Source organism: Microcaecilia unicolor, chromosome 6, assembly GCF_901765095.1.
Source record: "Microcaecilia unicolor chromosome 6, aMicUni1.1, whole genome shotgun sequence".
Lineage (NCBI taxonomy): Eukaryota > Metazoa > Chordata > Amphibia > Gymnophiona > Siphonopidae > Microcaecilia > Microcaecilia unicolor.
Genome location: NC_044036.1, coordinates 337,536,693 through 337,563,293, shown reverse-complemented (window position 1 = coordinate 337,563,293; position 26,601 = coordinate 337,536,693). Strand labels below are relative to the sequence as shown.

Here is a 26,601-nt window from a genome sequence, read left to right as displayed (position 1 = left end):
TTATTAAATTGGACATGGGGAAATCCACTATTCCTGGGATAAGCAGCATAAAATGTTTTGTACTTTTTTGGGATCTTGCCAGGTATTTGTGACCTGGATTGGCCACTGTTGGAAACAGGATGCTGGGCTTGATGGACCTTTGGTCTTTCCCAGTATGGCAATACTTATGTACTTATGTAAAATGGGCCTGGTATTCAGCCGGTGGCAGGCAGTACTTTTGCCGTCACCAGATATTCAACGCTGGCTGTTAACTGTTTAGCGGTTAAAGATAGGCAGCTATTTATGTGGTCCTATATGACCGCTAAACGTATCCGGTTAGGTGCTGAATATTGGCGCCTAACTGGATGTAGCACAATAGAGCCGGTTAGGCGCTGAGTGCTACCCGGCAGTATTCAGCAGAGGTAACCGGTTATCTCCGCTAGTGCCGGGCAGACTTCTGCAGTCTGTGCCTTGAAAATAGCAAGGACAAATCAAGGTCAAGTATATATATGTAGTATCACATCATACCTTATACTGAGTTTATCTTTTTGGGCAGACTGGATGAGCCATACAGGTCTTTATTTGCTGTCATCTACTATAAGAACATAAGAGTAGCCATGCTGGGTTAGATTGTAAGCTCTGTGGAGCAGGGACTGTCTCTTCATGTTCAAGTGTACAGCGCTGCGTACGTCTAGTAGTGCTATAGAAATGATACAGTGGGGGAAATAAGTATTTGATCCCTTGCTGATTTTGTAAGTTTGCCCACTGACAAAGACATGAGCAGCCCATAATTGAAGGGTAGGTTATTGGTAACAGTGAGAGATAGCACATCACAAATTAAATCCGGAAAATCACATTGTGGAAAGTATATGAATTTATTTGCATTCTGCAGAGGGAAATAAGTATTTGATCCCCCACCAACCAGTAAGAGATCTGGCCCCTACAGACCAGGTAGATGCTCCAAATCAACTCGTTACCTGCATGATAGACAGCTGTCGGCAATGGTCACCTGTATGAAAGACACCTGTCCACAGACTCAGTGAATCAGTCAGACTCTAACCTCTACAAAATGGCCAAGAGCAAGGAGCTGTCTAAGGATGTCAGGGACAAGATCATACACCTGCACAAGGCTGGAATGGGCTACAAAACCATCAGTAAGACGCTGGGCGAGAAGGAGACAACTGTTGGTGCCATAGTAAGAAAATGGAAGAAGTACAAAATGACTGTCAATCGACAAAGATCTGGGGCTCCACGCAAAATCTCACCTCGTGGGGTATCCTTGATCATGAGGAAGGTTAGAAATCAGCCTACAACTACAAGGGGGGAACTTGTCAATGATCTCAAGGCAGCTGGGACCACTGTCACCACGAAAACCATTGGTAACACATTACGACATAACGGATTGCAATCCTGCAGTGCCCGCAAGGTCCCCCTGCTCCGGAAGGCATATGTGACGGCCCGTCTGAAGTTTGCCAGTGAACACCTGGATGATGCCGAGAGTGATTGGGAGAAGGTGCTGTGGTCAGATGAGACAAAAATTGAGCTCTTTGGCATGAACTCAACTCGCCGTGTTTGGAGGAAGAGAAATGCTGCCTATGACCCAAAGAACACCGGCCCCACTGTCAAGCATGGAGGTGGAAATGTTATGTTTTGGGGGTGTTTCTCTGCTAAGGGCACAGGACTACTTCACCGCATCAATGGGAGAATGGATGGGGCCATGTACCGTACAATTCTGAGTGACAACCTCCTTCCCTCCGCCAGGGCCTTAAAAATGGGTCGTGGCTGGGTCTTCCAGCACGACAATGACCCAAAACATACAGCCAAGGCAACAAAGGAGTGGCTCAGGAAGAAGCACATTAGGGTCATGGAGTGGCCTAGCCAGTCACCAGACCTTAATCCCATTGAAAACTTATGGAGGGAGCTGAAGCTGCGAGTTGCCAAGCGACAGCCCAGAACTCTTAATGATTTAGAGATGATCTGCAAAGAGGAGTGGACCAAAATTCCTCCTGACATGTGTGCAAACCTCATCATCAACTACAGAAGACGTCTGACCGCTGTGCTTGCCAACAAGGGTTTTGCCACCAAGTATTAGGTCTTGTTTGCCAGAGGGATTAAATACTTATTTCCCTCTGCAGAATGCAAATAAATTCATATACTTTCCACAATGTGATTTTCCGGATTTAATTTGTGATGTGCTATCTCTCACTGTTACCAATAACCTACCCTTCAATTATGGGCTGCTCATGTCTTTGTCAGTGGGCAAACTTACAAAATCAGCAAGGGATCAAATACTTATTTCCCCCACTGTAAGTAGTAGTAGTAGTGGGTTAGACCAAGGGTCCATCTAGCCCATATGGTTACACACAGTGGCCAAGTCAGGTCACAAGTACCGGACAGAAACCCAAATCGTGGCAACACTCCATACTACCAATCCAAGGGACAAACAGAGGCTTCTCCATGTCTGTCTCAATAGCAGACTATGGACTTTTCCTCCAAGAACTTAACCAAACCTTTTTTAAACTCAGATACACTAACCACTGTTACCACACCCTCCGGCAAAGAGCTCCAAAGCTTAACTATTCGTTGAGTCAAAAAAATATTTCATCCTATTTGTTTTGAAGGTATTTCCATATAACTATTTTACTCTGTTACTATCTCCTGCTGAATATTAGCGGTTAGTTGCCGATATGCTATTTAGCCAGTCAGCAGCCATGTCTGGCCGATTAAACAGCTTTGAAGATTGGGGGGGAATATGTCTGTTCTCCCTGTAAGGGGAATAATCATTGTATCACTGCTGGTTAGAGGAAGGGCTTCAAGTACGGGGGGGGGGGGGGGGAGGGAACATGGAAATAATTGGTTCTTCTCTGTCCCTAGGTACTGCCTCTCTGGCCTACCCGTCGGCTACCAGTACAAAAACATTTCCAACCCTGATGTCACCAACTTAATTCTGGAGGATCTGATCATCTGGACCAACTATGAGCTAGAGGTGGCGGCTTACAACAGCGCTGGGCTGGGAGTCTACAGTTCCAAAGTGACCGAATGGACACTGCAGGGAGGTGGGGTCCGGGGAGCAGCCTTGCTCTGGGCTACTCTCATTCCTCTTTCGGCCTTTATAAGGTGTCCTGGCCAGGTTCCTCAGGGCTGGCCTTTTTCATCCTCTCTCTCTCTCTCTCTCTGCTCTTAGTTACTGTCCTTTTCATGTCTGTGTCTCTCTGTATCTCTCTCTTCTCCTCACCATATAAAACTCAAGGATGTTAAGTAGCAGCTCAGATTTTTTTTTTTGTCAGGAATGTGTGTAGCTTCTTCTAAACTGGAGGAAAGAGGGACAAGCTCTCACCCCAGAACATTCTGGTACTAGTGAATTTCAAATAAGAATATTTATTTATTTATATTTATCGATCACTTCTACCCAGCTCCAAGTGATTCATTATTTATTTATTTATTTGCTGCACTTGTATCCCACGTTTTCCCACCTATTTGCAGGCTCAATGTGGCTTACAAAATGTTATGACGACATTCACATTAATAGAATAAGAATTTCAGAATATAGATACAGATGGGTACATAGAATATCATATTAACGGAATAATAATTTTACAATTATCTATATATACAAAACTCACCCTCAACGTTCTATTGGCTTCTGATGTCACTGAAGCCAAGGTTCGTATGTTCGAAGCTCTGAAGCCTTCGAAAATCACAGTCTCTGGGCCCCGCCCTCGCGTCAAACGTTATGATGTTGAGGGCGGAGGCCGAGCAATTCACCGCCCTCGCGTCAAATGTTATGACGTTGAGGGCGGAGGCGGAGCAATTCACCAACATCGACGACGGGTTGGGGGGGGCCACAGGAAAGCCTTGCTAGCGCCCGTTTCATTGGCTCCAGACACGGGCCTTTTTTTACTAGTTACAAATAAGAGTGCATAAGTAAATCATATTGGATTGGAAGTGGATTGAAAGATCAACATAACATAACATAATGATATCAGGACAAGATATAATATTCATAAAATAATCATAAAACAATAATCAGATTAACGTACACCAGTCTAAAAATTCCCAACAATATAAAAAAAAATAAAAAGATAAAATATCCCCCAAAATCATTTAGGGGTCCTTTTACAAAGCTGCGGTAGAAAGTGACTTAAGTGCACCGTTACTTGGGTCTTTCCCATGTGCTAAGGCCATTCCTACTGCAAACGGAAAATGGCTGATTTTCCATTTTTCTGAATGGTGCCATTAGCACATGGGCCATTAACAAAAATTAGCACGGAAGCCCTTACTGGCACCTGCTTTGTAGGCGATATGAGCTCGCGTGGCAATCCTGTGCTTATCGGCACACGGCAATGCCAATGCACTAACTGATTAGCACAGAAAAGCCCACTCTCCACCCCCCCAGGCAAAAAATTAAAAAAATACTTTGTAGCTTGTGGGTAGAGTGGGCAGCGTGCATATATTTGAAACATACTACAGGATACTTCAGCACATCTAATATAATAATTCGCACCTCCAACGTTCTGAAGCTGACTCCGTAGCAGCGTGGCAGTGAAGCTGTGTAGTGTTCATAGGGTTCGTAATCACCCCGCCCTCGAGGGAACTCTGTATAGTTGCCAGGGAAAGAAACGCGACGTCAGAAGGACCAACCACAGGCCTCGCTCTCACTCTCAGTGCCCCGCCCTCAGAGGGAAGGGAAGGCTGCATATAATATTCATCCACCGGAAGTTTGTTCCCTCCCTCCGAGTTCCATGGTCGTCGTCCATCCCCCCCTCCCTCCCAGTTCCAGCGTCCCCCCTCCCTCCCTCCCTCCCAATTCCAGGATCCCCCCTCCCTCCCAGTTCCAGGGTCGTCGTCCCTCCCTCCCTTCCTTCCAGTTCCAGGCCCCCTCCCTCCAAATTTTAAAAATCATCCTGACTTACCTCACGAGGTAAAAAGCGTGCAGGCTTGGCACTTACTTCAGTTTTCCCTGTCTCTGTCTCTCAGCTCTGATCCCGCCCTTGTGGAAACAGGAAATGAGTGCGGGACCAGAGCTGAGAGACAGAGGAGGGAAAACTGAAGTAAGTGCCGAGCCTGCACGCTTTTTACCGCTGCTGCCGGCCGCCGTAACCCCGACAAGGTAAGTCAGGATGACTTTTAAAATTTGGAGGGAGGGGGCCTGGAACTGGAAGGGAGGGAGGGAGGGACGATGACCCTGGAACTTGGAGGGAGGGACGACGACCCTGGAACTGGGAAGAAGGGAGGGGGAACCCTGGAACTGGGAAGAAGGGAGGGGGGACCCTGGGACTGGGAGGGAGGGATGGGGGACGCTGGAACTTCCCTTAAAAACATTAATGGCAGAAGTTGATTACCTTGCTAGCGCCCGTTTCATTTCAATGAGAAACGGGCTTTTTTTACTAGTTCCATAATAAGCCCTTCTAAGCTGCAGAGGGCGATTAGCACAGTTTAGTAAAAGGAGCCCCTTAATGACTAAACCGGTTTAGAAAGTGGGAAAATACCAATCCTAAGACAAGCTAAATGCTTGACATAGCAGCCTGGTCATTTTTTTAATCTTTCCAAATACAGAGATAATCTTTTTGAAGGTGGAGATTATTCCAGAGCGCAGAGACAAAAAACAGGAACCTACCTAACCCGAGTTCTCTGGAGCTGAGTTTCCCATACTGAAGAAATAAACAGAAGCTCATCTAGAGAACAATGTAAGCTATGCACTGACCTAGAAACTTCTAACAACAACACAGAAGAAACCTGTCTTCGCAAAAAACAATAGTAGTCAAAAACAGCGAAGATGACGTGAAAAAAAGGGGGAATAGGAAAAAGAGAAAAATGAACAGCAAAAACACACAACACTAAAATGAAAAATAAAACAGAAGACGACACAAGAAAAAATGAAAAGAATGAAAAAATGCAATGTAGATTTATTGAGGTGATATGACTCGACACAGCTGTGTTTCGGCCCAACTGGCCTGCGTCAGGAGTCTGCTACACCAAGTCAATGTTATTTGATGATATCGGTCTTTAAAAGGTTTTCGATTGGACGTGCCTTCATAAACACTACTACCAATAAATGCTAACGCTGTCGTGCTGATATTTGAGCTAAATATCTTTATATTGCTTGAATTAGGATTTCTTTCAACGATTTGTGTTCAATTTTACACACAGCCTTTTTAAAGGCAGAGTGTTTATGAAGGCACGTCCAATCGAAAATCTTTTAAAGACCGATATCATCAAATAACATTGACTTGGTGTAGCAGACTCCTGACGCAGGCCAGTTGGGCCGAAACACAGCTGTGTCGAGTCATATCACCTCAATAAATCTACATTGCATTTTTTTCATTCTTTTCATTTTTTCTTGTGTCGTCTTCTGTTTTATTTTTCATTTTTAGTGTTGTGTGTTTTTGCTGTTCATTTTTCTCTTTTTCCTATTCCCCCTTTTTTTCACGTCATCTTCGCTGTTTTTGACTACTATAAACTTCTAAACCATCCATCAGACAGGCAGGACCAAGATCATTCAAAACTTTTGAGTTAGCATCACACCTTAAAATGAGCAGCCGATGGAACTGTTTTAGTAAAAGAATAACATGACCATTCCAACAAATCTCACCCAGAATTGTGGCAGCCATGTTTGGAATTTGTTGACGCCTCTTGAGAACAGGTTTGGGGCAAAGCCATACACAATGAGTTACAACCATTGAGTCTGGGGTGTAATCAGAGTGAGAATTACTATAGTCAGACTTCTAGGTGTAAAAAACAATCTTAGTTGTCAAAACATACGAAGACTTCCAAACATTAACTTCACTAATCAGGAAATTTAGGGCCAAAAAAATAATAATAATAATTCAGAATCTAGCCAAACGCCAGGATTCCGTACCAATTGTGTAAAAGGAATTGATCGTTCATTTATCAAAATCTGGACTTCAACCTAGAGTTTCACCTTTCCTAAATCCTAAAACTTTGACCTTGCTCAAAAGCAACCTTAGTCTATGCTCCCACAGCTATCTAGTGTCTAATTCCAAACCCCTGTTCCTAGTCCCCAGCTCCTTTCTGCCTTTTGATGGGAGTTAGAAACTCCAAGTATGATCTTCAAAAAGATGGTATTTTAGCCCCAAAGACCTCAAAAATGCCCTCTTCAGAAAGTTCAGAAAAGTAGCTTCTACCAGGGAAGGACTGACTATCTGATCCAGTCTTTACAATAGCCAGCCCCGTTAGCTCGATTTTAGAAAAAGTGGATCAGAGATGAAGAACACTCAATGCTGGTTTCGTACATTCTAGGATATCTCCTAATTTTGAAGGGAACTAAAGAAAACGCTTCCCACTCTCCAACCTCAACAGGGAAATCAATATCCTCCATTGAACCCTCAGCCTCTTTGCACAACATTAGGGAGAAATATATCCTGTTTCACACAGTTGGGTTCCTAAGTCCGAAGGCTCCCCGACTCCCCAGTCCAACCCCTACCAAATCAGCTCAGATTCTAGAAATTCCTGTCTGAAAATAGTCACAAAAGTCATTTTCAGAGTTTCATTACAATCCTAAGCCTCATGGTCATTCATTTCATAGCTGTTCCAAGAAGCCTCAATAACGTCTTCATTATAATGTTTGGCTACTTTCACAACCCTGCTATAAGCGGTTGCATTCTTCTTCCAACTAGGTTTAACTTCTGGATCCCGATTTTTTCACTAATGCCTTCCTAGCAACTCAATTCATTTGGGTACCACACAGCTAATTTTCTGGCCTCTTCTCTGCTCTCATTTCAGCATTCCAAATATTAAGCTGCTTGTTAACCCCCATCTGGAGCTAATTATCAGGCTTGCTTTGTACTCAACGCAACTTTGAATTTACAGTCCTGGGATTACACATTGATCAATCATCCTAAATGCAACAAGGTAATGATCAGACGGTGGAATAGGGTGAACCTCCAGATCAAAAATATGTTCTGAGTAGTCATCTTCCCACACCCGTAGACTATCAAGTCAAGAGTTCAACCAGTTATGTGAGTTGGATTCTTTATAACGTGGAAAAACCTATAGCTAACATACTGTCCAGGAAGTGAGCCTTGCTGTTATCTGTTCGTGTAAATGTTAAAGCCACTCAAGACAAACAAGGTTAGGAACCACCAACATCAAACCAGAAATCAAACCAAATAATTCATCTATCTCTTCAGTAATGTAAGAGTGCACGATAGATCAACAAAACATCCATATGTTGAGGTCCTCCAAATCTAACAAATATATTCTCATGTTCCCTGACCAGACATAATTCTTGAAGAGCTGGTCTCAAGTATTCCCTAAAGACCATTACAACAGTACTCCTTTTCCTGCCTTGATGGGGCTCATTAAAACATCTGAAATCATTAGAACCAAAGTAACAAGCAACCAAGACTTTGTTATACACAGAACATCCGTTCCATGAGCACCAAGTAAGCCATGCCATAGTTCACCTTATTGCTCAGTAGTGCATCTGTAAATAAATAGCGCACATAATTGAGCAATAGAGCCTTAAGCAAGGGTGATGGGAGGGCAGCTGCACAGGGCTTTGCGCTCCTAGGGGCCCCTCCCCAGCATCCCCCCCCCCTTTAAACAGCATTTCTCTGTAGAGAGCTCAGGGCAGCGAGTCACATAGGCTGTCTGCTGCCGACACAAAACCTGCTCTCTACTGCTTCCTGCACCGTTCTGACATAACATCCTGCTTCCACAAGGGCAGGACATAGGAACGAGCAGGCTCCAGGATCAGCAGCAGACAGCGTATGTGAACCATTGCTACTGCCCTAAGCCGTCTACAAAGAAATGCTGTTGTAAGGTGTGGGGGGGGGGGTGTTGAAGACAGAGGGACATACCGGGCCACCAGGGACACCCCCCCCCAAACTGCTCTGCAGTTGGTAAGGCCGGCCCAATTGATGACACAGGAAAATACCTAAAAATTGTGGATTTTTTCCTATTGTTGTGGGTTACAACCAACATGGGTTAATGTCGTTGACACTTCTCAACTGGTTTCAAACAAATGCAGATCCCTACTGGTAATGCAAATAGCTTACAGTTACGTCTTGCTCAGTCCAGTTCACTTTATGGAGAGTGACAGCAAAAAAATACAAAATCAAAGAAGTAAAACGCCATAAATAGCCTTCACTCAGTGACTGAATCCCTCAAAGGAAACTAATGAGAGACAAAAATTCATCTAACCCTCTCTAGCTTTTCCACCGAGTAAATCTTCTAAGTGAACAGGTTCTAGCAGGAGCTTTCATCCCCTTCAAGTGCAGCCAAGCAACAAGGGATTAACGAGAAGAAAGATGTTCCAATCATGCCATACTTCAGCTTGTTTTTCACCAACAGAGCTGGCTTAGACTTTTGTGAGTTAGCACTGGTTCTGTATTAACACTGCAGTCTCAGAAGATAGAGGGTAAAAATGAACCTCCCCCCCCCCATCGTTATTCAAGTTACTTCTTTGGCCAAGGGTCGTGGATTTGATATGCCACTTTTCTGTGGTACAACCAAAGTGATTCACATATATTTAATGTTGGTACTTTCTCTGTCCCTAGTGGGCTTACAATCGAAGTTTTTGTAACTGGGGCAATGGAGGATTAAGTGACTCGCCCAGAGTCACAAGGAACTGTAGTAAGAATTGAATCTACTCAGCCCACTGCACTAATCTTTAGGCTACTCCTCTCCTGGCCCTTAATCTCTTCCCCGGGTGCCTTGGGTGGCAACTCCTGTGACCAGAAGGGTAGCAACGAGCAGTTGTAATTAAGGCAAAACAATTGGTCCTGACAGCACTACTCTATCTAAGAACCATTAGGTCATATCTGTACCTGCTGGGAGGGGGGCAGTGACAAGGCTGAAGGTTCTCCCAGAGCCCCCAATACACTTCCTGCAGACCTACAATCATAACCCATGGAGGAAGAGCCCTAGACTGGGTTGCAGATGGACTAGGACATCCCTTATCCACCATAGGATGACGAGTCTCGCATCTCCACTTTCAAAACAAAGCATGGTCTAATGCCAGCGCTGTAACTACCAGAATGCACTGGGGTGAGAATTAAGCCCCTGTTGACTGGCACATTGAATAATCAGAGCTGCAAAGAGTAAAAATGTCTGTTCTCTCCCTCAGTACCCACCGTGCCTCCAGGGAACGTACAGGCTGAAGCCCTCAATTCCACCACCATAAGGTTCACCTGGAACCCCCCCAGCCCGCAGTTTATCAATGGCATTAACCAGGGGTACAAGGTAAGTGACCTAACCTCCAAAAAAGTCATGGCCGATAGAACTTCACTGTCACATCTGTTCTCCCCCTCCTCCAAAACCTAATGCCACAGGGAAGTGACACCTGGTTATATTGCCCATCCACTGGCCACTAATCACCAATATTGAGCAGTACATGGCCGGCCATGTACCTCTGACTATCAGGGGGAAGGACCTATATCTGAATTCAAGAAAGCATGGGACAGGCATGCAGGATCACTTAGAGGGGCATAATGGAACTGGGTGCCCATCTTTAAGGGCGCCCATCTCTAAGGACGGCCCGGCAAAGGGGCGGGGCATCCTGTATTATCGAAACAAGACGGGCGTCCATCTTTCGTTTCGATAATACGGTCGGGGACGCCCAAATCTCAACATTTAGGTTGACCTAAATGTTGAGATCGCCAACCTTAGAGATGGCCGACCTCGATTTTCGCCAATAATGGAAACCGAGGACGACCATCTCAAAAACGACCAAATTCAAGCCCTTTGGTCATGGGAGGAGCCAGCATTCGTAGTGCACTTGTCCCCCTGACATGCCAGGACACCTAGGGGGCACTGCATCTTGTGTGCTGAGCCCCCCAACCCCCCCCTAAAACCCACTCCCCACAAATGTACACCACTACCATAGCCCTTAGGGCTACCGGAGTGAATCAGGGATGACCTCCCCGTACTCCTCCAGAGGTCACCAACCCCCTACCACCCAAAACAAAAAAATTAAAAACATTTTTTGCCAGCCTCTATGCCAGCCTCAAATGTCATACCCAGCTCCGTGACAGCAGTATATAGGTCCCTGGAGCAATTTTAGTGGGTGCAGTGCACTTCAGGTAGGCGGACCCAGGCCCATCTCCCCCTACCTGTTACACTTGTGGTGGTAAATATGAGCCCTTCAAAACCCACCACAAACCCACTGTACCCACATGTATGTGCCCCACTTCACCCATAAGTGCTATGGTAGTGGTGTGGGTAGTGGGTTTGGGGGAGCTCAGCACCCAAGGGAAGGGAGCTATGTACCTGGGAGCAATTAATTAAGTGCACTGCAGTGCCCCCTAGGGTGCCCGGTTGGTGTCCTGGCATGTGAGGGGGACCAGTGCACTACAAATGCTGGCTCCTCCCACGACTAAATGGCCGGATTTGAGATGGCCGGCCCCGGTTTCCATTATCGGCGAAAACCGAGGCCGGCCATCTCTAAGTCCGGCCATCTCAACATTTAGGTCGACCATCTCTAAGGTCGACCTAAATGTTGAGATTTGGCTGGCCCCGACCGTATTATCGAAGCGAAAGATGGCCGCCCATCTTTTTCGATAATACGGTTGGCTCCGCCCCTTCCCGGGGCCGTCCTCGTAGATGGCCGCCCTTAGAGATGGGCGCCCCCGTTCGATTATGCTCCTCCGCAGCGTTTAGCGCACACTAAAAATGCTAGCGCACCCTTATTTATTTGTACCCCACATTTTCCCACCTATTTGCAGACTCAACGTGACTTAGTAAACAGCTCCCAAAATGAGCAAAAACACAATGAAAATAGGAACGACCAAAGAAGTGCCAACCAAGGGATATTTATTAAAAATGACACAAACAAAGATCAACTAAAAAAAACACACAGTCCACTGGGAAACTTTGTTTGTCACATTTTTAATAAATATCCCTTGGTTGGCACTTCTCTGGTCGTTCTCCTTTTTGTTGTCTCCTCATTTAGGCTGTCAGAATGACAGGAAGCGTTTCTGGAGACTGAGCCACAGGGACTTTACAGTCAACTCAGATCTATAATTAATTCACATTTCGAGGGTAATATTATAGGCATGTAAAGCAGCATTTTATATGCTCAGGTAGGCAGTTAGAAGAATGCTGTGGTGTATATATGCATGAAAGTGGGCATCAGAACGCCTAGGCGGAATGACAGAAATTTTATAACAGGGCACTTAGGTTACGAGGGCAGGAAGGGGCCTAGTTTAAGACCATTTCATAAACACAGAAAGGCCCTATTTGACTTTATACAGTACTAGCGCAAATCCAGCAACGGCAGCGCCGAGATCCAAAGAGCGAACAGGAGTAAGTGTGAGCGCATAGTCTATGAAGATACGTACATACCTTATAAAATATACATTCAGATTGTGACTCCACCCCCTCTTTGTCCAGGCTCCACCCATAAGCACATAAGCATTGCCATACTGGGACAGACCGAAGGTCCGTCAAGCCCAGCATCCTATTTCCAACAGTGGCCAATCCAGGTCACAAGAACCTGGCAAGATCCTAGAACAGTAAAAGAGATTTTATGCTGCTTATCCTAGAATATGCAGTGGATTTTCCCAAGTCCATCTTAATAATGGCTTATGGACTTTTCTTTTAGGAAATTATCCAAATTTTTTAAACCCTGCTAAGCTAACTGGCCTCATTTTTTAAAGAGCCCATTTATTTATTTATTTTATTTCTGACATTTGTACCCTACATTATCCCAAGCACGTTCAGGGTCAGTGTGGCTCACAGTAAGTATTTTATTTATTTATTTATTGCATTTGTATCCCACATTTTCCCACCTTTTTGCGGGCTCAGTATGGCTTACAATACATTATGAATCATGGAAATACAATTTGTTACAACTTGGTTATGGATTACATTGTGGTGAGTCGTTTGAGTCAAAGTTAAAGTATCGATAAGGAGTATAATCATGGAAAAAGCACTGAAACATTGGAAGGAAGCAAGGGAGACAAAAAGGGGCAATATATAATAACAGGAACACACTTGGTATACATTTTCTGTGAGTAAAGGTATGAGTGTGGTATGATTTCGGGGGATGAGAATACAGGAGTGGCTGTAACGATGCATAACTGAACAATGAGTGTGGGCTTTATGTGTTTTGGTTCTTTCCGTAAATTTTCTCAAAAAGATGGGTCTTCAATAATTTGCGGAAGGTGGTTTGTTCGTAGATCGCTTTCAGGTTGCGTGGTAGTGTGTTCCAGAACTGCGTGCTCATGTAAGAAAAGGTTGCCGCGTGCAGCGCCTTGTATTTCAAGCCCTTGCAATTAGGGAAGTGGAGGTTGAGGAACGATTCACAACAAGCCCAAGTTACATTAGATATACTGTCAGAAACATATGTGAGTGCAACGTAATTAATAAGGATAGAACGAGGTGGAATCAACAGGAAGAGTACATCCTAATGATTACACAGTGAATCAGTTGCTTTCGTCAGTGAGAGATGATCTTACCAAGTAAGTTTCTGGCAATTTGTGGAATATGAAATAGTCAATTGTATGACATAATCGTTTGGGAAGGGAGTTCCGAGCGAGTCCCATCTCTTAGTGCATTGACAAGAGAATTCGGCATTATTAATTGCTTTATTTTGAAGTTTACTGCAATTTGGGAAGTGGAAAACAAGGAAGTCTGTAGAAGATTTCGATGCTTTACGTATTGGCAACTCAATAAGGTTCTGCATATAAGACGGAGATAGGCCGTATACGATTTGATACATGAATACACATCATTTGAACGCGATGCGTACATTTATTTATTTACATGTGTATATGATAGGGTTATCATATGTCCGGATTTACCCGGACATGTCCTCTTTTTGAGGACATGTCCGGGCAGCCGGGCGGGTTTTGCCAATCTCTCCGTTTGTCCGGATTTCAGGACAAACGGACAAGCTGGTGGGCGAGCCGTCCCATAGGCCCGCCCACCAGCCTGCCCGTTTGTCCAGAAATCCGGACAAACGGGCAGATTGCTAGCCTCCCCTCCCCTTAATTACTACTGCCCTGGTGGTCTAGTGACCTCTTCCGCCTTCGGGGCAGGAAAGAGCCCCCTCCTTCCTGCCCAGAGTGCTGTCCTGCATGCATCCTTCCTGTTGGTGATCTCGGCGCCGATTCAAAATGGCCGCCGAGAGTTGCCATGACCTCGCAAGACTTCAATTCTCGGTGGCCACTTTGAATCGGCGCTGATCACCAACAGGAAGAATGCATGCAGAGCAGCGCTCCAGGCAGGAAAGAGGGGGCTCTTTCCTGCCTCGAAAAGGTCACTAGACCACCAGAGCAGTAGTAAGATAAGGGGAGGTGAGTGACGAGGAGGGGGGGGGTGACGGGATCTGTGACGGGGGGGAGGGGAAAATGTGACGGGGCGGAGCGAGGGCGTGAAAGGGGGCGGGGTGTGTGGTGGGGGCGGGGCATGTGTCCTCCTTTTTGGGGGACAAAATATGGTAACCCTAGTATATGAGCATTTACATATGAAAATACCTGCTATAATTACTCTTCACGTGCGCAGCAGTTCCGCGGGGTAAGATTGGTATTTTATACAAATATACACAGAAGCACTGATTTTTATCAGCAGATTCAGGTGCGAGGTTATTCCTGCCTCCGAGCAGCTATAACGTTCTGTGAGAGCTTTTGGGAAAGTAATTTCAAGATGGCACATGGGCATGTAAATCACCTTCTTAAAACAGCCACAACATATACACTTACGAGTCGTCCCTGCCTATGCGTCCTTTCTAAATGATCTTCCACGTTATCAACAGATGTGAAGCAGTTCCAGGGAGATACGTAATGTAGCGTGTTAAATGTCAGTTAGGATTTCCAATGATTAACTTTAGTATCGAAATGCTATTTAATTAATTTGTTTGTAGGCTAATTTGTATAATGGCAGCTGAAGGACAGATCATATGATATAAAGGAATGAGCATGGATCTTAGCTAAATTCGAGATACACAGGGAGATATGTAAACAGTTACCATGAACATAAAAACAGCATTTCTTACAGCAGGAGGAAGTGCTGTGCCTCCAAAACATAAGAGCATAAGAATAGTCATACTGGGTCAGACCAATGGTCCATCAAGCCCGGTATCCTGCTTCCAACAGTGGCCAATGCAGGTCACAAGTTCCTGCAGAAACCCAATTAGTAGCAACATTTCAGAAAATGCTACCCTAGAGGATCATTTTTACAAGCATAAATAGAAACATACATGACAGCAGATAAAGGCCAAATGGCCCATCCAGTCCGCCTATCCACAGCAACCACTGTCTCCTCCTTTCCCTAAGAGATCCCACGTGCCTGTCCCAGGGTCTCTTAAATTCCACCACCTCCACCTATAGGCTATTCCACACGTCCACCACCCTTTCTGAGAAAAAAATATTTCCTTAGATTACTCCTGAGCCTATGACCTCTTAATTTCATCCTACGCCCTCTCATTGCAGAGTTTTCCTTCACGGAGGTATTTAAACATCTCTCTCCTGCCTTTCTTCCAGAGTAAGCATATTGAGATCTGGACCGACTCCATCCTGTTTATATCTTTCCATAGGTGAGGGTCTCCACAGTTGCACAGTATTCTAAATGGGGCCACACCAGAGACTTCTACAAGGGCACTATCACCTCTTTTTTTCCTGCTGGTCAGCCCTCTCCTTACGCACCCGAGCATCCTTCTGGCTTTGGCCATCTTCTTATCTACCTGATTGGCCACCTTAAGATCATCAGATATGATCACCCCCAAGTTCCGCTGTTCTTTCGTAGACATAAGTACTTCACCTCCTATACTATGCTGTTCCCTTGGATTTTTGCAACCCAAGTGCATGGCCCTGCATTTTTTTTTAGCATTAAAGCTGAGTTGCCAATTTCTGGACCATTCTTCAAGCTTCGCTAGATCCTTCCACATGCTATCCACACCCTCCGGTGTGTCCACCCTATTACAGAGTTTAGTATCATCCGCAAAGAGGCAGACCTGTAAGCCGCATTGAGCCTGCCATGAGTGGGAAAGCGCAGGGTACAAATGTAACAAAAATAAAATAGATACTATTGGAGATTCTACATGGAATGTTGCTACTATTGGAGATTCTACATGGAATGTTGCTATTCCACTAGCAACATTCCATGTAGAAGGCTGCGCAGGCTTCTGTTTCTGTGAGTCTGACGTCCTGCACGTATGTGCAGGACGTCAGACTCACAGAAGCAGAAGCCTGTGCGGCCACATTGGTGATCTGCAAGGGCCGACTTCTACATGGAATGTTGCTAGTGGAATAGCAACATTCCATGTAGAATGTCAAATAGTAGCAACAGTGGAGGAGTGGCCTAGTGGTTAGGGTGGTGGACTTTGGTCCTGAGGAACTGAGTTTGATTCCCACTTCAGGCACAGGCAGCTCCTTGTGACTCTGGGCAAGTCACTTAACCCTCCATTGCCCCCCATGTAAGCCGCATTGAGTCTGCCATGAGTGGGAAAGCGCAGGGTACAAATGTAACAAAAATAAAATAGATACTATTGGAGATTCTACATGGAATGTTGCTACTATTGGAGATTCTACATGGAATGTTGCTATTCCACTAGCAACATTCCATGTAGAAGACTGCGCAGGCTTCTGTTTCTGTGAGTCTGACGTGCAGGAGGCCCAGGCCCAGGGAATTTTGTGCCCCCTCTCTCGGCAGCCCTGTGTGTCTATGCCAATTATTGGTACCTCTAACTGCAGACGCATCTGGCACTGAATAGTATGAGCCTACGCCTTATAGCCGACTATGTCGGGCTGGCTGGGTGGCGACACTGAAGCTTTTTTCGCCGTTAAATTAGATTAATGTGACTGCATAAGGGTGTGAGTGTCCCACACTAGAATTACACAGCTGGTGTGAAGTTGTGTTGTGATTTTCAAACTGAATAGTATGTGCCAAATTCTAGATTGCGGGGGTTTGTCTCTGAATTTGGATGAAATTGTTTCTGTGGATCTGAAATGTTTGGCTTATAAATCTCATTCTGTGTCTGTGGAGAAAAAAATTTTATAATCCAGACTGACTTGAAATAAAACTCATCTATTGTACAATGGCGGCACCTTGTGGACAGGATTTGAATTACAGGCATGACGCATGAGGTGAACCAACTACTACTTAACATTTCTAAAGCGCTACTAGGGTTATGCAGCGCTCTACAATTTAACATGGAAGGACAGTCCCTGCTCAAGGAGCTTACAATCTAAAAGACAGGTGTACAATCTAGAGACAAGTGTACAATCTAAAAGATAAGTGTAGAGTCCGTCTGATAGGGCATACTATATTTCACGAAAGGTTAGGTGCCGAAAGCAGCCTTGAAGCGGTGAGTTTTAAGCAGAGATTTGAAGATGGGTAGGGAGGGGACTTACAAAAAGGCATAGCAGATGTTGCAAGGGAGAGACCGTGAACGGTGTTTATGATTCTTGATATACCAACTTTCTGTGGTACAAGCAACACGGTTTACATATTAGATGGTTCCTTGATGAAAGCCAAGTAGGAGGAAGTAGTGCCAAGAAGGTCAGAGCTCGCACATGAGTGGAAGACGGTGGATCTTTACTCTAAGAGAAACCAGTGAAACACTAGTTTGATAGTGATGTTTTATTTGGACATGCAAAAAGGAGGATTAGACAAAAACAGTATCTGAATTCAAGAGAGCTTGGGAGAAGTCCATAGGATCTCTAAGGGAGCGATATAGGAATGAGCAGACTGGATAGGCCATATGGTCTTTTATCTGCCTACATTAGCAAAACATTAGCAAAATCCGTCCCTTCATCTCTGAGCACTCTACCAGAACCCTTATCCTCACTTTTATCACCTCTTGTCTTGATTATTGTAACCTGCTTCTCACCGGCCTCCCACTTAGCCATCTCTCTCCTCTTCAATCAGTCCAAAACTCTGCTGCGCGACTCATTTTCCGCCAGAGTCGCTATGCTCACATTAGCCCTCTCCTTAAATCACGTCACTGGCTCCCTATCCATTTCCGCATTCAGTTCAAACTTCTATTGACCTATAAGTGCATTCACTCTGCCGCTCCCCAGTACCTCTCCACTCTTGTCTCTCCCTACATCCCCCCTCAGATAATTTTTTTTTTGTTACATTTGTACCCCGCGCTTTTCCCACTCATGGCAGGCTCTGTGCTGCAGGCAATGGAGGGTTGCCCAGAGTCACAAGGAGCTGCCTGTGCCAGGAATCGAACTCAGTTCCTCAGTTCCCCAGGACCAAAGTCCACCACCCTAACCACTAGACCACTCCTCCACTCTTATCCATCCCCTTCTCCTCTACTGCTAATTCCAGACTCCGTTCCTTTTATCTTGCTGCACCTCACGCCTGGAATAGACTTCCCGAGCCTGTACGTCTTGCCCCGTCTTTGGCCGTTTTGAAGTCCAGACTTAAAGCCCACCTCTTTACCACTGCTTTTGACTCCTAACCACTGCTCACTTGCCCTGTCCTTATCCTCACCTCCTTATTCCCTTACCCTTAATTGTTCTGTCTGTTTGCCTGTCCTATTTAGATTGTCAGCTCTTTGAGCAGGGACTGTCTTTTGTGTATGGTGTACAGCGCTGCGTATGCCTTGTAGCGCTATAGAAATGATAAATAGTTAATTCCTAAGTGTGTTAAATATATTTTGCATGCACCTGCATATCCCTAATTTCTTCTATGTATTTAATTTAAGGATGGTGCTGATTAGAGCAGGATATAATTTTAATACCCTGTGTGACTTCATGACCTTTCTTTCCATTACCAGGAAGGACAGAGATCTACAGCCTGCCCTGGGTTTTGCTTGATGCCTCTGTTTAAAAGACAGGAGAGCTGATTTTACTTAAAGCAACTGCACTAACCCCCTCAGGGCCCTGTTTACTAAGCAGTGCTAAGGGCACACTGGCGTTTTTAGCATGCGCTAAATCCTAGAAATCACCTATAGGAATATATGGGTGTCTCTAGCATTTAGCACACGCTAGCGCATCTTAATAAACAGAGCCCTTAATGCACATTATCCTCAGATTCTACAAATGGCACCTAAAGTTAGGCTCAATTGCGCCGCCAGTTCTAAAACAGGGTTAAGTATGTGCACAAGATAATTAGCTAATTAGCACTTAATTGGAGATAAGTACCACTTGTTGGCGCTAATTAGCAATTGTGTGCATAACAGACTTACCCTCTTATCCTAGAAACAGCGCGTCTAACTTCTCTCACATGCAAATTCAAAGGTGATATTAACTTGGGAGGGTGATGGGCGCATCAGGGGCGTTCAGGCTATTCCTGTACACACTTTATAGTTGCATTTGCACACCCATCTGCCAAGCTGGAGAGGAGGAGTGGCCTAGTGGTTAGAGCACTGGTCTTGCAATCTAGAGGTGGCCAGTTCAAATCCCACTGCTGCTCCTTGTGATCTTAGGCAAGTCACTTAACCCTCCATTGCCTCAGGTAGATTTTGAGCCCTCCTGTGATAGAGAAATATCCAGCATACCTGAATGTAACTCACCTTGAGCTACTACTGAAAAACATGTGAGCAAAATCTAAATAAACAAATTCAGGTACCCACAGGGGGTTTTTTTTTTGAGGGGGGTACTGAGTATTGCCACGTTTTCCATTGTCAGCTAAAATTGACCCATGGTCCCCAAGTTTTAATGAAAGAGCTCAGGCCTTACACACCAGTTCTGCCTTGTCATAGATTCTGTGACTAGTTGCAGGGGGCCCAGCTATTGTGGGGTGGGTCCCTCAGTGATCACCCCGCCCCTGAAGGGTGGCCTGGCATTTGACTTCTAGAAGAAATGCACTGGGTACCACCATTTCTGCCAGGCATAGACATGGGATAAGTGGTCGCATCTGAAAGATGGCGCATAACTTCTGGTATTCTAGAACAGATTTGACAACCAACCTCGCCAGTCCAGAATACCGGATTAGCGTCCAGTTTCTTGGCGTCTCACTTTTAGCACCATTTATACAATTGGTCCATAGTATCGCTATGATATAAAACATGAATTAAAAGGTATGGCAATGTGATACCGCCTTTAACTTAATCTAGCCCAGAGTTTGAAATTGTTTTTTCCTACTTCTTTGAGCTCAAGCATATTTCAGAAGAGAGCTGGCAACAAGCCCCTTTTCTGATGGTAGGCAGAGCTATCCCTGGTTTTACCCCGTTACATTCATAAGTTTGTGATGTTGATTTTGTAGTCAACAGTCCATCTAGTTTTCCAGCTGTTCCTACCCATGTTGCCTAAGGAAATATCCCAGTTGTCAGCCATAGAATATGATACCATGCTTATCCCAGACAATTTACTTATTTTCCTTAGGGTAAGGGATGAAAAGGAAAAATAAGATGGCAGAACTACGTCCAGCTGGCAGCCCTGTTTGCATTGGCTTCCCATTAGAGAACGAGTTACCTTCAAGGTTTGCACCTTGATTCACAGGATCATATATGGAGAAGTCCCAGATTATGTGCTTGAGTTGGTTGACCTACCACTCAGAAACAGATTCAGTCTCTCACGATCCTGTTTAAATTTACACTACCCAGACTGTAGTGGACGTACGTACAAATCTACTTGTGCCTCCAACTTCACCTTCATGGGCACGCAACTGTGGAATGCTCTACCCAAATCAGTGAAATCTACTTAGAACTACCTGAGTTTCAGAAAATTATTGAAGTCTGTCCTGTTCAAGAAGGCTTATTCTCCAGGTTATTATTATTATTGTTACATTTGTATCTCACATTATCCCACCTTTTTGCAGGCTCAATGTGGCTTACAGTTCATCGTGGATACTGGAAATAGAAAAGAATGTACATTTGGATTTACAGCAAGTTTTGGGTACATGATGGTGAAATACATGATAGTGTTAGAGTCAAAGGCATTAGGTACAAGAAGGTGTGAGAGCAAAAGACATAAAGAACATTCCTGGATATCTAGAAGAAGGTGGAGTTACGCGTGTGTTCTTTATGATATATTTTGTCGAAGAGATAAGTTTTCAGGAGTTTGCGGAAATTGGTCATTTCGTAGACCGATTTCAGGTTACGTGGCAGTGAGTTCCAGAGCTGTGTACTTGTGTAGGAAAAGGTTGATGCATGCATCGATCTGTATTTCAAGCCTTTGCATTTAGGAGGATGAAGATTGAGGAATGTGCGGGAGGATTTTTTTGCGTTTCTAGGTGGTAGTTCTATTAGATCCGACATGTAGGCTGGGGCGTCGCCATGGATGATTTTATGGACCAAGGTACAGAGTTTGAACGTGATGCGTTCTTTGAGTGGGAGCCAGTGTAGTTTTTCGCGAAGGGGTGTTGCGCTTTTGTATTTTGGTTTGCCGAATATAAGTCTGGCTGCCGTGTTCTGGGCTGTCTGGAGTTTTTTGAGTATTTGCTCTTTACAACCGGCGTAGAGTGAGTTACAATACATAATTCAACATAATCTGTTTAACTCCTGATTTTAAAAAGACTTTTAGACACTAATTATTTTTGATCATCATCTATATATTGTTCTCTAAATGATATCTAAGAACGAATACTGCGTTGTAGGGAAGAAATGTATTCTTAATCATTGGATGTCGGACGTGCCTCCCTCATACTGGTACTGGAGGAACTAGCTTCACCAACTCATGTTATGGGAATCCAGAGAGGCGAGGGTTTCGCCAAAGAGTCAGGAGAACGGTTCCTGGCAATCTGGATGCCATATCTTAATAAAGTATCTCCTAGAGCTCGCAGTCATATTCTGAATAGGTTGCCATGGGGCAGTAAGGGGGATAGGGAATAATCTGGTACGGGCAGAACTCAAAAGGTGGACGACTAGTCCAAGGAAGGGGGGGGTGGGATGGGGGAGGGGGTCTGTAGAGGAGATGATTATGGGTTAAGTGCTTATATACAAATTGTTCGCAATGTTACACAATAGGCAATATTAATACAAAAGGGTGGGGGAAGTTAGGTAATTTTCAAATGAAAACACAAACATTTGGTTTATAGGAACAAAGATTTGAGGGAGGGTTGGGAGAAAATTAAAACACTTTGATAATAGAAGTTCACGATTTATTCTTATGCGTATGTTATGTTATGTAAATTATCATAACTGTTGAAAGATGATATCTATATGTTTATTATCTTACTTTAATACTGTTTGATTATACTGTTCTTTGCTGTAGCCTTCGTACAGTTTTGTGTAAGCCACATTGAGCCTGCATCTAGCGGGAAAATGTGGGGGTATAAATGTATTAAATAAATAAACCTGTGTTCGGTACTGAGAGAGACTCTTCTTCCCACAGCTGATAGCCTGGGAACCCGGACACGAAGAAGATGCAACCATGGTGGCAGCGAGGCCTAACTTCCAGGACAACATCCACGTGGGCTTCATCTCAGGCCTGAAGAAGTTCGCGGAGTACATGACATCTGTTCTGTGTTTCACCACACCAGGGGACGGGCCGCGCAGTCCAGCACAGCCTGTGCATACGCACGAGGATGGTAAGAGAGTTCCACTGAGCAATCTGTCATTTCTAAAGCAGGCATGCAGAAGAGTGAAACTTAAGACCAAGAGTGGAGAGGCAAAGGGATGGAGAAAGAGGGGAAGAACAGGAAACAAAATACAGGAGAATCTTTACACGGAGATGAACACAGATTATAAATGAGCGTTGCGGCTGGATAACTGTTACGTGTAGTTACTGGATGAGTCCATAGTATGAGGTAGAGGCTGGATCAGTCCTGTTTATGTGTCACTGCGTCCATAGGCTTCTAATTCCTGGTTTTCTCGCACACAGGTTCAGACATACAGCTCCCCCCCCCCCCCCCCCCAAGTGAACCACGACTTTCTGATAATCCAATACACAGACTTCACACAATAGATGGATCTGACCTATTCATTCTCCAGTTTCTCCAATGTGGGCCTAGAATTTTAAGGCAAATCCCCTAACATTATTCACTTATATAAGTTCCCTCACCCCCATAACTACCAGAAGTGAATCATTTCCAGGATGGAATGTTATTGAAACATTATAGCTCCTTTCACTAGTGAATCTGCAACTTGTAGGGTGTTCAAGGAGAGGGATCCAGAAAAAAAACCATTGATTTCAGGCTGCCTTTAAATTCACTTTAGGGTATTTGTGTGCTTGTGTTTCTAGTGCCAGGCCCTGTGGGCCACCTCAGCTTCTCAGAGATCCTGGATACCTCGCTCAAGGTGAGCTGGCAGGAGCCACTGGAGAAGAATGGAATCCTGACAGGTAGGGGCAGCCGCTGTGTGCGGCAGTCATGGTGTGAGACGGCCACGGGACGAGGCAGTCATGGTGTGAGACAACCATGGGGTGAGACAGTCATGGTGTGAGACAGCCACGGTGTGGGGTAGTCATGGTGTGAGACAACCACGGGGTGAGGAAGTCATGGGGTGAGACAGCCACGGGGTGAGGAAGTCATGGTGTGAGACAACCACGGGGTGAGGAAGTCACGGTGTGAGACAACCACAGGGTGAGGCAGTCATGGTGTGAGACAACCACAGGGTGAGGCAGTCATGGGGTGAGACAGCCACGGTGTGGGGTAGTCATGGTGTGAGACAACCACGGGGTGAGGAAGTCATGGTGTGAGACAACCACGGGGTGAGGAAGTCATGGTGTGAGACAGCCACAGTGTGAGGCAGTCATGGTGTGAGACAGTCACGGGGTGAGACAGTCATGGTGTGAGACAGCCACGGTGTGAGGCAGTCATGGTGTGAGACAGCCACAGGGCGAGACAGTCATGGTGTGAGACAACCACGGGGTGAGACAGTCATGATGTGAGACAACCACGGGGTGAGACAGTCATGGTGTGAGACAGCCACGGTGTGGGGGAGTTCAGAGAAATCGAGGGCTTCGGCCTCATCCTTACATCTCAGTCACAAGGTCTCTCTCCTGACAAGATTTAGGAATCCCGTCCTCATCGTCTCCTTCTTCTATTATAAAAATTCTGCACTTTAAAACAGCTTCTCCGAGGTTTCCTATACAAGGCCCCTCACTCTCAGGCTGGTTCTTGACTTCTATAATTAGCGAGGCCATAGAAAGACACATGTGACCTTTGTGGTAGATTTAAAGCCAGGGTAACTTGAGCTGTTGCTTTTGCACTCGTCTTTAAAGAAAACACACACCTACCGTCTAAGGAAAATTGTCTGAGGAAAAATTACCCACAGAAATTTACAGCTGCTTTTTCTTCAGTCAAAACAGCATGCATAGTATTGAGAATTCAAAAGTATGTATGTTTTTGCCTTCCTAGTCTAACCCTGCCCTAAGAATGCCACAGTGAAAATGCACGTGAAAGTATTTCCACTGAGGAAGAGCCTTTTACCCACATGCAGCCTGGGTAGTTTGCACCAGAGGCGTAGCTGCTATGGGGGCCTGGGCCCCTGTGGTTTTGGGCCTGGACCCCCCTGCCGGCAACCCTCTCAACCCCCCCTCCTGCCGCTAACCCACCGCCTGCTACCTTTGCTGGCGGGGGACCCCAACCCCCACCAGCCGAAGTCTTCTTCATTTGGTTTCTTCTGACTGAGTCTGACGTCCTGCACGTACAACGTGCAGGACGTCAGACTCACAGAAACAGAACGAAGCCCTGCAGATCGCAAGGCTTCGTTCTGTTTCTGTGAGTCTGACGTCCTGCACGTTGTATGTGCAGGACGTTAGACACAGTCAGAAACCAAATGAAGGAAGAAGACCGGCTGGCGGGGGTTGGGGTCCCCCGCCAGCAAAGGTAGGCGACGGCGGGCGGGGGGTCGAGAGGGTCATCGGCAGCGGGGAGGGGGTCAAAGTTGTTGCAGGTGTTGGCAATGGCGGGCGGGGGGGAGGTGTCGGCAATGGAGGGGGGTCGGTGTCGGCAATGGGAGGGGGTCGGCGGCGCCGGGGGGGGGTTAAAATGTGCCCCCTCACCTCGGCTCTGGACCCCCCTACCATTGAAGTCTGGCTACGCCCCTGGTTTGCACAAAGCCCTTTACCCAGCTAAATGGTTTCTCACAACGCCCTATGGATACCAAGAAACTGGACAGAAGCACTGCAGTGCCAAAGGTGGAGGTCCTGGGGTGCTCTTTAGACAAACAGGGATTCTCAAGTTCCCCAGCTAGCTTTTCAAGATACCCACAAGTAGGGTTACCATATTTTGTCCCCAAAAAGGAGGACACATGCCCCGCCCCACCACACACCTGCCCCACTCCCTTTCACGTCCTCGCTCCGTCCCTGTCACATTTTCCCCTCCCCCCTGTCACACACCCCGCCACCCCCTCTCCCCTTACCTTACTACTGTCTAGTGACCTCTTCGGGGCAGGAAAGAGCCCCCTCTTTCCGGCCCGGAGCACTGCCCTGCACGCATACTTCCTGTTGCTGATCTCGGCGCCAATTCAAAATGGCCGCCGAGAGTTGAAGTCTCACGAGGTCACTTCAACTCTCGGCGGCCATTTTGAATCGGGGCTCCGAGATCACCAACAGGAAGGATGCGTGCAGGGCAGCGCTCCGGGCCGGAAAGAGGGGGCTCTTTCCTGCCCCGAAGGCGGATGAGGTCACTAGACCACCAGGGCAATAGTAAGTAAGGGGAGGGGAGGCTAGCAATCTGCCCGTTTGTCCGGATTCCTGGACATCAAAAAGAGGACATGTCTGAGTAAATCCGGACATATGGTAACCCTACCCACAAGGAATATTCCAGAGACAATTTTGTATACAATGGAAGTAGTAGAAGCAGGTTTATCTCATGCATATTCATTGTGGATATCCTGAAAACCTGACTGGCTGAGGTGTCCTGAGGACTGGGTTGAGAAACCCTGAACTAAAAGGAGTCTCTGACTGGCAGAATTCCCAGTGCACTTTAGAAATCTCCCTCTGGTCCTGGAATGCACTGCGAAAGCTGAGATCTTGAAATCCCCTGCGTACAACTGCTTAAAAGCATTTTGTTTTCCAAAAATAACAGGCGGAAAGTTGGTGTTGTGTCTATTCTTTCTGTCTCAAGAACCGTCTGCTGACCCCCACCTCTCAAGGGAACACTTCCCTTACTGTCTACCTCATGCCCACTGCCTGGGAATGAGAAATATGATACGGGACAGTATTGAAAAGTCACTGATAGGGCGAACACTTAACACAGTTGCCAGTCCCTGGCAAAAGATGCTGTTTGTTTGGGCTGTAGGTCATGTTAATCATGCAAAATCACATGTGGGAATTACCGTATTTTTCAGACTATAAGACGCACTCTTTCCCCCCCAAATTTGGGAGGAAAATGGGGGGTGCGTCTTATAGTCCGAAGGTAGAGATTTGGCTGGCAGGCCGCCCGCCCTCCCTCCGAGTTTGGGATCGCCCTCCCCCCGGCCCTGTCACCACTTCTCCCTACTGACGCGATCTTCCCTGGTGGTCTAGTGACGTCGGGGCAGGAAAGAGCCCCCTCTTTCCTGCCCAGCGCACTGCTCTCCATCCTCCTGTATGCAGCCTGACGGTCTCGGCGAGATTCAAAATGGCCGCCGAGACTTCAGTTCTCGGCGGCCATTTTGAATCTCGCCGAGACCGTCGCGCAGCAATGCATACAGGAGGATGGAGAGCAGCACGCTGGGCAGGAAAGAGGGCGCTCTTTCCTGCCCCGACGTCACTAGACCACCAGGGAAGATCGCATGAGTAAGGGGAGAGGTGGTGACAGGGCCGGGGAGAGGGGAGGAGGTAACCCTGAGGGCGAAATAAATTGTTTAATAAAGTTACTTAGCTTTCATAACTGTCT

General features: G+C 45.9%; 1 protein-coding gene across 1 annotated transcript in view; it reads left to right on the top strand.

Moving 5' to 3' along the window:
• The window catches only part of SDK2 (sidekick cell adhesion molecule 2), a 655,374-nt gene that overhangs the window by 543,664 nt on the left and 85,109 nt on the right, over positions 1-26,601 (top strand). Inside the window, exons 17-20 of the mRNA XM_030208539.1 lie at positions 2,854-3,035; positions 10,070-10,185; positions 22,170-22,365; positions 23,019-23,117. Coding sequence (XP_030064399.1) covers positions 2,854-3,035; positions 10,070-10,185; positions 22,170-22,365; positions 23,019-23,117 — 593 coding nt within the window. The remainder of the gene's footprint in view (positions 1-2,853; positions 3,036-10,069; positions 10,186-22,169; positions 22,366-23,018; positions 23,118-26,601) is intronic.